Below are 15,669 nucleotides of genomic sequence, written 5' to 3'. Positions count from 1 at the left end.
ATAGGCTTCTGCGATTCTGATCTGAATACAGGGTAAAAGAAGCTTTGATATTAATTCAAAGGAGCCCCAAGCGTCACACAAAAGTTGGTGAAGTCATGCAAAATTAATCTTACGAGTTCCCTCTCTGTGCCAGTTTTGAGTTTTAATTGTAAAGCATTATTTTCTGAGGAACTAACGCCCAGACATCATTAAAAACAGAGAGCGTAAAACAGAGAACAACACAATGACTAGGCCATTTCCACAGAATAGAACAATGCAACCAAGAAAGCGAGAGAAACGGAAATAAGTCATTGTAGCTTTCATGTCCCATAGGGGATGCAAAAGGAGTACGTTCATTATCCACAGTTATAGGACGGGAGCCCATCGTGACCAATCTCCTCCCACTGAGTCGCACACAGCATCCATCCATGGGACACTGTTCACTTCCATGGTAACATTTTTAAAATTCTATGGGAAACGTCTTGTTTATACTGATGACTTTCATGTGATTCATCAGGCATTTCCTTTTTCTATCCATTCAAGTTTTCTGGTATATCCTGCAACAGCTGAATAAGAATGAACATTACTCATCGCCTTTTTAATAGTTTTATTTCAAAAACGCATTTCAAACATCTTCACAAAAACAAGCCTTAGTGTAAAAAAAATACACCAAACATGGGTGGCAGGAGAGAGGATTTCAACAAGTGAGCAAAACAAGTACCAGAACTTAAAACCGTGGCATTTCAACGACATAAAAACACGACAAGTGGGCATTTTGTCCTAATTTTGACAGATAGAAAAGCCTCCCAAGACAAATACAAAAGTGACAGATTTTCAAACAGCAGCAGTTTCCCTCTCTCCTTAATATATTTTGAGAAAGTTTCTCAGTCAGTCACTTTGGAGTGATAACACACTGGACAGATTCAAACTAACAGTCTGGTCAAATTCAAACAGTCAGACTCCAACACTGTGAACTACTCGCAACATTATAAATTCTAATTATTTTCTTAATTTATGGCCACAAAACATCTGCTCTATCTTTACAGTTATGTAAGTTAATTGACTCCTGATTGCATGTACAGTACTTAAAAAACCATATAGACCAGGCTATTTTAGGCTACATGGCCACATTAGGCCATATAGCCTAAAAGCAGGCAACCATGTTTGTGACCCACTTGAGTAGTTTATAGTAATACTTTTTTTTTATTTTTTTTTTACAATATGTACAATTACAGCATTGTTGTCTTGTTGACAACAATCACCATATTCCATCCACAGTAGCTGGTCACATGACAGTGTAAAGGGTTCTTCATCCCATCTATTTCTGTGTTGCTACATTGCATCTCTGTCGCAGACCCCTGAGTTTTTCTCATTGCGTTTAGTCCTCAGTTCCCTCGGTACGTCACGTTGGTGAAAGTGGAGGTGGCTCCTTTGTACAAGGGGTTGTTACCCTGGGAAATGGAAACAGAGGGAAAACAGTCATTTAAAGATTTGTTGAATTCAATCTCACATTGATACACAACTTTTCCAAGGACAATTTAGATTTTCTCCATCAGATGGCAGCCTATTCTGCTCTTTTTGACGATACTCCACTGATCCCTGAAGGAGAAATTCATCTTCTCGCTTGCCCCCCTCTCGACAGGGACGTCCAGTCGTCAATCTTCAGTCTTTCTGTCACTGCACGCTGTCAAAATTTCAGCATTTCTCACCGTATCCCACTTGGCTTTGGCTCTCTCCTCCTCAAACTTGGCGAACTCCCTGCGGTCGTGGATGGTGACCAGCAGCTTCCAGATGAGCAGGCCGACCAGGCCCAGTAACAGAATGGCTCCGGCCACCAACGACAGCACCACCAGGATGTCAGGACCCTTAGGACAGTCTGGTGGAGGAGAGACAGGAAGGCGGCCAGAGAGAGAGACAGAGAGAGAGAGAGAGGGGAAGGAGAAGATACGAAAGGAGAGGTTGAGAGAGTACAGAGAAGAGCAGAGGAAATACGGAAAAAGGAAAGAATACAGAAGAGAGTAAGCCAGTGAGAAGACAAAGTGAGACATGATAGGTGATATCTCAGGTGAAGTTTGTTTCCAGTGATGCATTATGAAGACAATCTTGGCACACTCGTGAAATGAAGCAATCGCTTGTGTTGAAACGCAGTGGCAGAGAGCCTGTTGCACAACGATTCGGTGCATCGTCTCCACCACATCTGATCATTCCGTGGTGCTGCAGACTGTGGCGGCGGTAAACTAGCCGGTGGGTGTATTCTGCCATAGAGAACCAGCCATTATCGTATGCACACGCTGTTCCTGTGCCGCTCCAGCCTGCCAGACGCAGACTGAGATGACAGTGACATTCACAGAACATGCTATTCTCAGCTAATAATGAAGCCTCTCCCTGCATCTAGCTGCTAATCTTCAGTTTTCTGTCAGTCTGTGTGTCTGTCAGATGCATACACACACACACACACACACACACACACACACACATACACACACACACACACACACAGAGACGCTCTTACCTGGCTCTTTTACCACGAACAGTATGGATTTGCCACTTTCATCCTCGTAATACTGAAAGCGCTCCACACAGTCGTTCTCATCTTTATACGTGCAGTTCACTGCATTCTCAGAGTGGAAGACTGTGGGATACAGATGGTAAAAGAAACAACAAACAAAGGTAAGAAAAATATTGTAGTTTAAGCATATAAAGAGTATATAATGCAGCTCAAAGACTTGGACAGTGCTGCTCTTTGACCGCAATATGGTATTCAAGGTTCTAACGGCATTCGGTGTGTGTAATCAACAACAACAAAACATCAAGCATCACAACAACAACAGTAGTATGTAGTGAGGAGAGAATAGAGATGGAAAAGTTCTCACCCAGTTCATCCACTAGGTCAATTTCGTCTCTGCAGATTCTGCTACAACTGCTGTCTTCGGCCAGCTGTCCTCTCTTGAAGTGTTTACACTCCACACAGTCCCTGCAAACACAACGCCATACCGTTACACCCACTGTACAGCCTATTGATGCTTTTCTAGTCGTATACGTTCTTCATATCATTAACTACATCATATACATCACTCATGCCTAGGGTCTTTATTCCACCAGACCTGCATGTCTTTGGACTGTGGGAGGAAACCCACGCAAACACGGGGAGAACATGCAAACTCCACACAGAAAGGACCGGGGCGGCGATTCGAACCCACGACCTTCTTGCTGTGAGGCGACAGCGCTAACCACTGAGCCACCATGAAGAAAGCGATTCACTTACAAAAATTTCAGCAAGGTTACTATTTTTTTTTAATATATTGACAGGATCTGCTTTGTTCGCGCTCGTTCATGTGCTAAAAGTGTGATTTTCAGACCTGTTTTGCCTTATAATGGCAGTGAATGGAGAGAGAACAAAATAAAATTCTCCAATTGTCTCAACCAAACAGAGAATCGCCAATTTGGGGTTTATATATCGAGGGCTTGGAGCCAAAGGGGCGTAACTGCGTTATAGTAGATTTTACAGGAGAGCCAAAACAATTTTTGATCAAACTTGGATCAGCTGCCGTTACCACATACTAAGCTCAATATTTTAACTTTTTGTGTTATCAGATGGAGCATTACTATAAAAACAATACTGCTACAATTTAAGTTGAATTATATTTGTTAACTTTTTTAAAAATGGCAAAAGAGTGAAATACGCCTTTTTGGCACAAACATTGTCCCAATACAGCCATGCAGAATATGGGCGTATGTAAGTAAACAATTGTAAAACACATTCATTTTAATACAAATCTAGCAATTACACTTCAATCAACACTGAAATATAAAACAAGATCAGAATGAATATCTTTATCTTGAAGTAACTCAGCAACTTTCACCAAGGCCTTTAAAATTGTAGCTACATGGAACATATCAAATTGATTGATACATTTTTTCTGTTAAAAACTTTTAATAAACCTTTTTAATAAACCTCTATAGACATAAGAAACTACTTTTGATTCTAAACTACAACTTTTTTTTCTTTTGCTAGTATAATACATTTTTGTATGTGTCCCAGGACACATCACTTATTGATGTGTCCTGGGACACATTCAAAGACCTGTAAAACACCTCATAACACTGAGGGAGAACTTCAGCTACCAGCAGTCTTACTACCAGAGCTCATCTTGACCAGTTCACACTCCTAACATTATAAAATAACATTTTGAATCTATAGACCTAAGTATTTCATGGGAATATTAACATATTTACATTCATCTAATATTGACCTAGAATATGAATTAGGATATGAATAGGATACTAAAAATGATGTGATCATGCTGCCATGCTAGCATTACTTACGTCAGCATGCATTTTGAGTTGACCTAAGTGCTGTTAGAATCCTCTACCCACAATGCTTGTTCAGTGTCAAAAGTGGGGTTTTGCTAGGTGTCAAAACGGCCTAAGTGCAGTTACGCCCTTTTGGCAGCAAACAAAACCCTACTTTTACTGTTACGACTTTCAGTTTATGTTTAATTAAAACTTATGGGTCATGATTTCAGTTGTGTCCTTTTGGCACTGAAAAGATCTCACTGAGACCTTTCAATTGATATATAATACTCATATTCGCCCAAAATCACACTTACGCCCCTTTGGCTCCAAGCCCTCGATATCAAGGCCAGGAAGGCACTACCAAAGTTCACCATCCCTTGTCCACCCTCTGTAACTCTTGTCTGTCCAAACACAAAGTAAAGGAATTACTTCTTTATAGTGCAGGAGTCGGGGCAGGTGGGACATTTCTCGCAGGTGGCTCCGTAGGCGCCGGGCTGAGTGCATTCACACACCCCGCACACACACTGGCCCCGGCCGCTGCACAGCAGGCCGGGGCCAGACAGGCCGATGCTGGACGTGCAGGTGTCCTTGCGGGTGGAGCAGTTGCAGTTCTCTCGTTCCCAGCCTGAGTCACAGTCGCAGAACCCACAGTTACACTTTCCATGGCCTGCACAGGGGTGGAAAAGGATGAGAAGGTTAATCTAATAGTCTTTCAAAATTTCATTTGCTATTCATTGTTTTCCCAATTCAAGTGCATGTATTAAAGTTGTAAAATTCAATTACCTTTTTTGTCAGTGTGCATAATCACATAGGTGGGGCTGAGCAAACTAATGTATTTGCACAACTGCAACATGAGTCATTGTTTGAGAGTGTTTTTCTCCTTGTTTCAGTTCCATAATGTCTGTGAGTTGGTCTTGGTTCCCTGAACATGAGTGTTTTTTAATGTATTTTGCATGTCTGGGCAAGAGTGCTGGTGTGTGAGTTCATATGAGTAGGGATTAAAAACCCATGACATCACCAGTGTTGGGGGTAACGCAATACTTTATAATGCATATTCACTAACTTTTAAAAATTAGAATGTCATTACCTATTTTTTTTTCATATTGTTTCATTTTTGTTATAGTGCAAATTTAAAAAACGACAACATGCTGCTGATTGAAAAATCGTAAACAAAATGTGCTTGATATAAATGAGATTGGTTCACTGTTATAAAAACAGATCAACAGTCTTGCATTGCATTTTAAAACAATGATTGACAACACACTCGACAGCACAAGCCATATTGCTACAGCATGTTTTTGAAATGGGTAACGCAAAAGTATTCTAATGAGTCGCTTTTAATAAAGAGTGACTTTGTAATGTAACTTGTTAGTTTTTAAGGTAAGTAACTTAGTAAAGTAACTAGTTACTTTTAAAGTAAAGGGGTCATCAGATGTATCACTTCATCATTCCTGTCTTCAGACAAAGGGGAGAAATGTTTTGTACTGAAAAATACACACTGATGATTTCCTACTGCCCTACCCACACGCACACACACACACACACACACACACACACACACACACGCACACAATCCACTGTGGTGACCACTTCCTGGCGGAGGCTATTGCTTAGACTCCCTTTGAAGAGGAGTTACAACAGACAGCTCATGCTAGCAGAACTATCACAGTGACACAGATGTGTGATGACAGAGTCTGTGGGCGTGCGTCTGACCCCAGATTACAGAGACACGGCCCACATCAGCATGTTGAGCTACCTTAGAAACACTGGCACAGCCCGAGAGACAACAGGGTTCCTACCAGGAAGCCAAACAGGATTTGGAAATGAGTGACTAAGAGCAAAATGGGTGAGTCAGAGCCCAGCCGGGGGAGTGGCTGGTCGTGAAATATCACAGAGGGTCCAAGGGTCTCAAGGCTCAAAACAATCATCTGCTATTGTTAAGCTCAAGAGAAACAACCTGCTCTATCCAATTCTCCAGTTACCCCCCCGTCGCCCCATCGCTGTGTCATTGCTTTTAGATAAAGTTTATAGTGGTGGAGGGATTGGAAACGGTCAAGGGTGGCGCTCTCACTGGTTAATGGTTAACAGTCTCACATATCATAACTGTTGCGCAGAGTGAAGTATACAACAGCATGGCCAAAAGAAAACTTGTGTCCCCTTCTGTAGTAACATTGCCTTTTTTGGCAAACATCCTTCATTTTCTCTCTCTACCTACGCTGCAAATAATATCCACCTCAGCAACTCATTTAATGTAGTATTGAGTCTTAAAATCGTATTTTTCAAGATAAAACAAGAATCTGCCCATAGGGTGAGGTAATTGCACTTGTTTCCAATGCAAATCAACTTGTTTCAAGACATTTCTTGTTATTTTCTTGATACTGGTGGAGAGATATGACTCATTCTGCCTTTTTTCAAGATACTGAAACTGTAGAGAATTCCTGAGACATGCGGAACTGCATTGGAAACAAGTGGAATTATCTCACTCTGTTGGCAAGATTTTTCACTTGTTTTAAGAAAAAAACAATCATTAGAAGACTGAATATGAGACTAATTGTATTGTAAAGATCGACATTTTTTGCAGTGTAGAGTAGTTAAGCTGGACGTGAGTGAGTAATTGTCTTGTTCTCATTGCCTTATTTGTTGTAAAGTTGAGTCACAGACGTAAGAGGGGAGTTTTTGGGCTTATATCATCAGCCCCTCTCTCTGAGGCTGCACTATAATCCTGCCCATTAATCACATGCCTGGGCTTCAGAGGAGGTTAACATGGGGCCCATGAAAACAGGGGAAAAAAGACAGTACAGTGTAATAAAACACAGAACGGTTAGACGGCAAGAGACACGAAGACATGAAGAGAGAGAGGGGAATCAAGTGGTGGAGACAAGCTGGAGAGAGAGAGAGAGAGAGAGAGAGAGAGAAGGGGCAAAGTGCCAGCAGAGGAATGCAAACTTTCCTGTTCTCTCTCTCCTCGTATTCATGGGCCCTGGGGGTGTGCTTGCTGACTCCTGCTCCTTGCCCCTGCACCAGTCCCACAGCCCCGCAGCAGAGGAAGAAATACACGCCCACAGGGAACGTGGGAGCGCTGCAGCTCTTCGGGGCCCTGGGGTTCATGGTAGCTCCAATTGAGCTGGGGCCAAGGGACGCTCGCGCTTCAAAGACAGTGACGTCACGACCGCACAACTCCATCCAGACACACGGCGACTTGGAGGCACAAGTCTCAAACTGAGCTCTGTGGACTTGTGTGTGTATTTGTGGGTGGGCGGGTGTCAGTGTGTGAACCCGAGGTGTCATTAAATGAAAATAGCACTACACCTCAATACCTGCGAAACAATCCCACTGAAAAAGACTCTAAACTTGTTGATATAAGCACGTCCTATTCCTGGATAATTTTTAACCTGCCAGCACACGCCTGACCTGCCATGCTCCCCTCAAAACTGATGCCTTTGGTTTTGTTTAGTTTTGGATTTTAAAAAAAGTATATATTGCCCCTAGATACCCCCTTAATTTGAAATTCTTATGGGTCTGTGGCGGGTAAATACACGCTATTTCAGATTGTCAGGTCATAGATTGTCATCAGATCCGATGACAGCCGTCTTCTAAGGATTCCTCTTTGGGTTCATTGAAAACCACACTCTATTATTGTGCTGAAACGGCACGTTTTCACTCAAACGTTTGGCGGCCTTATTACGTTGGAGACGCATAAGTAGGACATTTTTATAACATGAGACTCTCGTATTCCCACTTGCTTTTGTGTGTGCTGATGGGAAACATCATAACCCTGTTTTATCCAAATTTCCCAGTCAGCTAAATATTCCAGCTTTGCAGAAATTGCAGAGTGAGTGAGCAAAAACTAAAGTTTGCTCTCCTTAATGTAAGAGTGTAGGACTAGCTGTTCCTTTTGTTCCACTGCTCAGCCCCCCTCCGTACACACACAAGCCCAAACTGCTGTTACATTAAATTACCCAATGACAAAACCTATTAAAGTTTTATCACTGTGATTGAGTAACTGCTTGGTGAGCTGTGCAGACTTGTAATAGGGAGTGATAGCACATTATGCCGCATTGCTGTGAGTGGTAAGAACACCAATCAAGTTCAGGAAGCGGTAATTGTGTTTTTCCCACTAGCCATTTATCGAGTACACACACACAGTTTACAAGCCTGAGAGAGCACTGGTCATTTGTATACATTTACTTTCTGTGCTCAATAACAAAGATGTAAATATTTACATGTCGTTTTTAAGCAAGTGAGGGCTGCCATAATAGGGAATGTTATGTTTGAGAATTGAGGTGGATTTTTGATTTGTCAAGCTAAGTAACAGTAAACTGTGCAAACTAACTGTGGTGTGTTTAGAGACTGAGAGTGAGCGGGAGCGGCAGGCGCGGCAAGTTCCAGTGAGGTCAGCTGAGGCCTCGGAGCTGGAAAGAGGAAGGGAAGGGCAACCTCATCTTCCCTGCTAACTCTCAGCATGAAGAAAAGGCCAGTGACTGACGCTCTCATAGCAATTATTTAGTTCAAAGACAAAGAGCAGCGTGTCAGATTGTTGATAGCCAAACTCGCAGTGCAGTGATAAGAGATTGAGAACATCAAAACACTAATCGTAGCAGAGAGAAGTGTATCTAGCAGAGAGAAGTGTATCTAGCAGAAAGAAGTGTATCTAGCAGAGAGAACTGTATCTAGCAGAGAGAAGTGTATCTAGCAGAGAGAAGTGTATCTAGCAGAGAGAAGTGTATCTAGCAGAAAGAAGTGTATCTAGCAGAGAGAAGTGTATCTAGCAGAGAGAAGTGTATCTAGCAGAGAGAAGTGTATCTAGCAGAAAGAAGTGTATCTACTCACCGGAGCAGAGTTCCCCTTTGAAGCGCAGGCAGTTGAAGTCGTCACATTGACAGAATTTGCCCCAGACTTGACCAAACTCATTGCTGTGGCAGGAGCACTGTCCACACACGCAGTCCCCTCTCGCGTTGCAGACGGGACTCTCTGGCTTCTGGATGCAGTTCACATCGTCGGACGGGCTGTAGTCCCCCTCTGCACACTCGCAGTGTGGGCCCAGCCGCCCCCGGTGGCACTGACACACACCGCACTCGTAGGTCCCGTTGCCTTGGTTACAGAAGGGGCTGTCGGCCTCGGCCTGAGCCTCGCAGTTGCACCCGCAGGCGAAGTCCACTGTGATCTCCAGGGAATCCTTGAAGCCCCGAGGTTTGACGGTAAAAGTGCGGCTCTTCTCCTTGGGGCAGCCACGCAACTGAGCCTCCACACTGAACGACACCTGAGGGGGAAAAGTGTCTGTGATCTGTTTGTGTGTTTTTCCATGTTGCCCTACACTTTAGTTAAAAGCTGTGCCAGCGGTCATCGTCTAAACAGGTAGCTACCGTGTCTCCGATCTTGAGGCCAGAGCAGGACTTGAGTCCGTGGATGACCTCTCCATTTAGGCAAGTGGCGTTGAAGGACAGGGACAGCTCCTCCGGGACTCCCACCACCTCCAGCTCAACCTTAGAGCGGATCTTCTGCTCACAACGAATCGATTAAACAATTCACCAGAGATTCACAAAACAGTAAAGATACAGTAACAGATAACACAGGTGGCATTTATTTGTACCATAAGCTGATAATTTGGGAAAGCATTTTGCCACAGATGGCCTTAACCACACCCTTACCTCATAGGCTTCCTTAATGAGCTGAATAACATTCCCAGAGTCTTCGGACAGCGTTCCCACAGTTGTGCCTGGAATGAGCTCACTGTAGTTCTGGGCGGAGAGACCATGGAGATATGACAGCAGCATGATGATGACCCAATTTTTTGCAGTTTTCGCAATAATAACTCATAAATGCACACTGTGACACAAGCATTGGAGTGTGTTTACCTTGTAGAGGGGCACCACGAACTGGGTCACGGCAAAAATTAGGTTGATGTTATTTTCAGAGATTTTGTCATTCATGAGTGCCAAAGAGGGATAGTCCTGAAAGACACAGCAAGCATCTTATTAAATGGTTTTCCTCAAAAGCAGATTCACACAAGCTTAATTTCTGATACAAACACTCCTCACCAGAACAGTAGATTTGTCATAATTGTTGTTACTGTCAAGGTGACACAGGCCGTCATTGGGATGGACGATGCCAGCTATGCGTCCATCCAGGGCGATGTGAGTCTTGGCATCGGTGGTGAACACCAGCAGGTGGGAGGCGTCCGGACGCCAGCCGATCTTCTCCTAACGGTGACAGACACAGGCCAGGATGAGACAAAAGCATCGAGAGAAGGGAAGAACGACGTGCGTGCGTGCATGCTCATGTTTCTATGTGTGTTATGCACATCGGTGAGCATGTGCGGAAGAGGATTAGGGCCACATGTGAAGAATTTATTAGAATTCTGAGATTAAAGTCGGAATCTCAGGTTAAAGTCAGAATTAGGATTTAGGGGCACATGTGATTCTCAGAATTCTAACTTCATTCTTAGAATTCTGAGATTAAACTCAGAACTCAAATACATTTTTCACAGGCGGCCCCAGTCCTCTTCAGTATGCATGTGTGTGTCTGTTTAAATGTTTCTATACCTTGCACACCACTGCCTGCATGACAGCATCAAAGCCGCCCTCTGGACTGTCTCTGTTTCTGGACACCTGCTGCTTCTCCACCTCCTCAGTGAAGCGCCCCACCTGCTCCGTCAGCGACAGCACGTTCTTGTACCCAAACTGAGCCAAGCAAGTTCGTTGAATTCTAGATATATTCCATAGGGTAAGGGAGTCAACAAAGGAAAAATATCAACATAAAGTTCTTACAAACAATTTGACAAACCTCACAGACTTTAAACTTCATCACGGCAGGAGTAGAATGACGTTTAGCTCTCATATCTGAGTCAGCACTTGCAGATAGAATACTAGAAATGTCCACCTCAACTCCTCCTCCTCTGATGTAACAATCTCTCTAACCATAATCTGTCCACCTACTCATGGCAAGGGTTTTTGATCACGGCTTCAGAAGCGGTGAACATGTAGGGGGCCATGGGCTTGTCCACAAAGGCTCCAAAGCCCATGCGCAGGTTGCTTGTGGTGCGGCCCATGGTCACCGCAAGCTCATTTCCCAAAGTGCGAAGGCGGGCCAAGTCGTCATTCATTGAATAAGAAAGATCCATCAGGTAGTAGAGATCCACTGGATAATCCTCCACCTGCTTCACCGACACGGTGAAACGCTTCGCATCGCCTGACAAAGAGAGGTGGAGGAGCAGAAGAGGACAATAAAGCAAAATTAGCAGAGGATGAATGGATGAATGAGAGGGCAGATGGAGAAAGATCAATATGTATCACTTGACCTTTCATCCGTCGTTCAAGTGATGATAATATTAAAAATCAGCCTGTCATAGTTATGCCCCCAGCTCTGGTTTTATAAGATTGTTAGTGTGTGTATAGGTGATACCTGGTCTTATTTATTATTATTATTTTTTTATTTAACCTTTCTTTAACCATGAAGTCTCTTCAGATATAATGTCTCTTTTACAAGAGACCTAACCAAGGCAGCAGCATGAAAAAGTTAAAAGCAAATTCACATTACACATATCACACATAAACACATGTGATATACATTACAACAAGTCACATAGAGCAGCCTAATCTGTTAAAAGCAGTTACAATGTTCCTGGAAAAATTCCTGAATAAGATGTTTAAAATACTTAATTGGGGGCAGTGTCTCCCATCTAATACTATCCTGTAGGTTATTCCATGCCCCGGGTGCATAATGAGCGAGGGCAGTTTTGCCAAAAATCAGACTTGACCCTGGGCTCATTACAGAGCAGCCACCTTGTCGATCTAGTGCGGTAGCTGTTTGAGGAAGCTCTGGCATGTTGCAGAGACAGGAAGGAAGCTTACCAAAAACAGCTTTGTAGATGAAAAGATACATATGAAGCTTCCTATGTAGTTAAGTCTAAGGCTACAGTGATGAGTGTGCGATTTAGCATTTGGTGATGATGATGCATGCATCTACAGGATGTCACTACAGACAAAAAAGTGTAAGTAAGTATCAAGTCAACTCTCAAGTCAAGTCAGAACAAATCAAGTTCAGTATCAATTTAATATCTTAAAGAAAACAAAAATATCTAGGACTTTTCAATGCAATATGGTTTTAATAGGATAAAAACTTGGTAAGAGCATCATGAGTTTCAGCTTCAATAAATGCAATCATTCCATACAAATTCAGAAAACAGAATTTAAATTCAGTCGTCTGCTGGAACAAATCTCATCACTTTCAATCTAAGTCATTTTACACAAACACAAGATCTTTTGTCCAGACTTTAGAAACCTTTTCAAATCATCAAAGTACAAGTCAAAGTCAAGTCCCAAGTCACCAGAGTCAAGTCAAATCAAGTTTCAAGCAATTAAAATTGTGATTCAAGTCTGACTCAAGTCCAAGTCATGTGACTCGAGTCTCCACCTTTGGAAACCTTATAAGGTTGTAAGTGTGTGTATTCATAGTATTCCCATGACGTCACATGCATTTCCTACTCATATGGCACTTGACAATACACACAGCTCATTGGCTGTGTTTGTCATTTGATTGTAATCACCTGTTAATTTATTACAATCACCTGTTATTTTCCTACCAAGATGGCCGTGTGGTGATGGAACAGAATACTGTGAATAGGTGGTACTTGGTCTTATAAGGTCGTTAGTGTGTATGCGTACCTGGTCTCAGCGTCATATGGAGTTTCTGAGGCTTTATCTGAGTGACATCATCAGCTGTCCCAGAGGCTTTGTCGCTGAGAGGTGCGTCCTCCTGGACCGTCAGGCTGCTGGAGGGAAACTCCAGAGCCGCTGCTTCACAACCCCCATCCAGCAGGTTCTGCTTCAGATCACAGCGGGACACGCTGGAGCCCCCCCTCCCGAACTCCTGACCCCATGAAACAACCAGGTCACTTTTGCTCAGCACTCTAATTGCTCAGCAAAACACAGCTTGATTACAGTAAACATACAACAATTATAATAAGGATGGGACAATATATCGAAATTCGGTAATACAAAAATGTCACAATATGTATCGTGGGGAAGAAAAATGAATTGTTGAATGATTTGATACGGTTTGTTCTGCTGTGGTAATCACAAATGAGACGGCTTGCCCATCAGTTTCACAACCTCTCCATCCAAACTATATTATTTGCACTTTGTAATGAGATTTTTAAATTGTTGTTTACAATCTAGCAATGGCATTGCTGGAAAGATTTGTGGCTCAGAAGTAAACATAATTCTGCGGTCAGATTTTGTTGTCATTGTATCAAAATGCAGCTAGAAAGCACGATACAAGCAAACAAAAAAAGATCAAATCAACAGTAAAAGTAAAAATGAATGTCAGTAAAGCAAGAAACATTAAAGTAAAATATAAAAAGTATGGTAACGTACAATTGGTAAAAGACTATGACTTAAAAGCAAGTCTAAGCAAGCTTCCGGAAGTGAGTTAACAGATGATACTGATGTAGCAGCCGAAAAACAAGCTCAGGCAGGTCATCCCCAAATATAGGAGTCCTGAAGCCTGGGCCCGATCACCTCTAGTTTTCAATCTGAAGGAGGCAGAGGCTTCAGCATGAGCCTGCTGGAGGACCGATGTGATCCTCACTAACAGTGTGAGTAAAGCTGCCAGACACTGTAAGCACTGGAGGACAGAGTAGTGGCATAGCTGTTACAACAAGAGGCATGCTGTTGGGAAATGGGGCTTGTGTTCTAACATGCAGCACTGAACTAAGAATGGGTGTGTGTGTGTGTGTGTGTGGTGGGTGTTCTCACCTTCAGAGAGCACCACGCACAACTTGGGTGAACGGACAAACACTGTCGACAGGTGGTCACCCCTCGAGAGGTGCAGATGTTACCTGAGATCCACACACACCGACACAGACAGAACACAGTGAAGCATGTAGCATGTTAGAATCTGTCACACAGTTCCCATTTGGCTCTTGTGCAACTCTGATTGAGCGAGGAGATTTCGCTGCCACTGTTGACCACAGTTTCTCAATCAGTCGGCAGTTCTGCTCCACTCCCATGAACACAGATACCACAACCATCAAGCTGCGACTTTCACAACAGTGCAGTGCAAACATTTAAATGCTTGATGAAGTCTCAGTGCAATTTACCCAAAACATTGATGATGCTAATCCTCTTCCTGTTCTAGGAGACAAACACTGAGACATTTGACCATGTTTGGCGGACTTGCACAGATCCTACATAAGTCGACAATTAATTCCAAGTAATTCCAAGACCCTTCATTCCCTGCCATGTTAGTGCAACCTGTAAGGTGTGGTCCACTAACCTACAATGAGCACAGCAACATTTCTCAGTGTTAATCTACCTCTGAGGTGTAAAAGTGTGTAAAGTCAACACTGTGACATTGTTTCTATCAGTCCACACCCATCAGAGTTAAGTTAGTTTTGAACATCTGCTCCAGAGCCATATCTGCTCTCAGAGTGGACAAACGACTCTCCAGTCAGCGCTTAAACTCCAAGTAATTGTCTCACTGAAATGAAAAATCAGCACCTATTAACACTGGGAAATTTGCTCTGAGGAGTTCCCAAACTTTTTCATGTCAAGGCCCCCCTAAATAAGTACACAATAGATCACGGATTTGATAAGACCACACCCCAAAGAAGCCCATCTGAGAACCTTACAGAATTGTATAACTGTAGGCGATGAGATAACACACAGAAAGTTTGTTAGTGTTAATAAGGGTTTGTTTTGTCTGTGACAATTATTCTGAGTTGGCAAGTGTAGATTGGAGTCTTTGTCCACTCATAGAGAGCTGATGTGGCTCTGGATCGGCTGTTCAAAACTATCTGAAGAAGTTAAATTAACTTTGATGTTACATATGGTTGATTTTGTTTCAAAACAGGCATCCTTACATTCTCTAATTGTACTAACTTCTATGGTGATTACTGTGAAATTAAACGAATCCTCTTTTCGCCGAGGAGCACCCTGGAACCCTCTCCAGACCGCCTAGGTGGCCCCAGGAGCCCAGTTTGGGAACCGCTGGTCTACAACATCCCGAGTATTTTCACTCCCTTATAAGGTAAGATGGACACAGTTCCAGTCGAGCAGCGCAATGACAAGAGACAAACAACTCAAGTCGACTATGACAATGAACTATCATGTTCCTCTTACGATCATGACATTGAACAGTTGTGATCAACAGCCGGCAGATAAATGACATATGAAAAAAACATAGGCGGCATGATCTATAACGCCTCAAAGCCTAAGCCGTTTTAGCAGGTGAAAGTTTTAATAATAGCCCATATAGAATAAAATCCACTTTACCGAAAACATTTGATGCCGATGACAGTAAAAGAAACAAAATCACCAGTCGGTCTAGAAAAGTTCCCATGGCTGGAGCGTGAACTGTGCGTCTCCCTCTGCGCTGCTTCACACCGCAACTTGA

At 43.0% G+C, this 15,669-nt stretch overlaps 1 protein-coding gene across 1 annotated transcript; it reads right to left on the bottom strand.

Moving 5' to 3' along the window:
• Positions 1-578: 578 nt before the first annotated feature.
• Positions 579-15,669, bottom strand: itgb3a (integrin beta 3a). The gene is made up of 15 exons (XM_071918054.2): positions 15,549-15,669; positions 14,031-14,113; positions 12,939-13,143; positions 11,211-11,463; positions 10,818-10,980; positions 10,314-10,475; positions 10,131-10,226; positions 9,924-10,013; positions 9,639-9,773; positions 9,106-9,535; positions 4,705-4,942; positions 2,853-2,953; positions 2,492-2,611; positions 1,689-1,855; positions 579-1,430 (listed from the first exon to the last, which is right to left on the bottom strand). The coding sequence occupies exons 1-15, from the start codon at positions 15,613-15,615 to the stop codon at positions 1,365-1,367; spliced, it is 2,376 nt and encodes a 791-aa protein (XP_071774155.2). The 5' UTR covers positions 15,616-15,669; the 3' UTR covers positions 579-1,364.

Source organism: Centroberyx gerrardi, chromosome 7 (assembly GCF_048128805.1).
Source record: "Centroberyx gerrardi isolate f3 chromosome 7, fCenGer3.hap1.cur.20231027, whole genome shotgun sequence".
In the NCBI taxonomy this organism is placed as follows: Eukaryota; Metazoa; Chordata; class Actinopteri; order Beryciformes; family Berycidae; genus Centroberyx; species Centroberyx gerrardi.
The sequence above is the reverse complement of the archived record's forward strand: the minus strand, read 5'-3'. Positions and strand labels throughout refer to the sequence as shown.

Coding starts and splice junctions, on each gene's coding strand:
- itgb3a (XM_071918054.2), bottom strand. CDS start 15,615: ATGGGAACTTTTCTAGACCGACTGGTGATTTTGTTTCTTTTACTGTCA. Junction 2,954..4,704: donor GACTCCTGCACTATAAAGAA/GTAATTCCTTTA, acceptor TTGTGTTTGCAG/GGACTGTGTGGAGTGTAAAC. Junction 1,431..1,688: donor CCAAAGCCAAGTGGGATACG/GTGAGAAATGCT, acceptor TCCATTTCCCAG/GGTAACAACCCCTTGTACAA.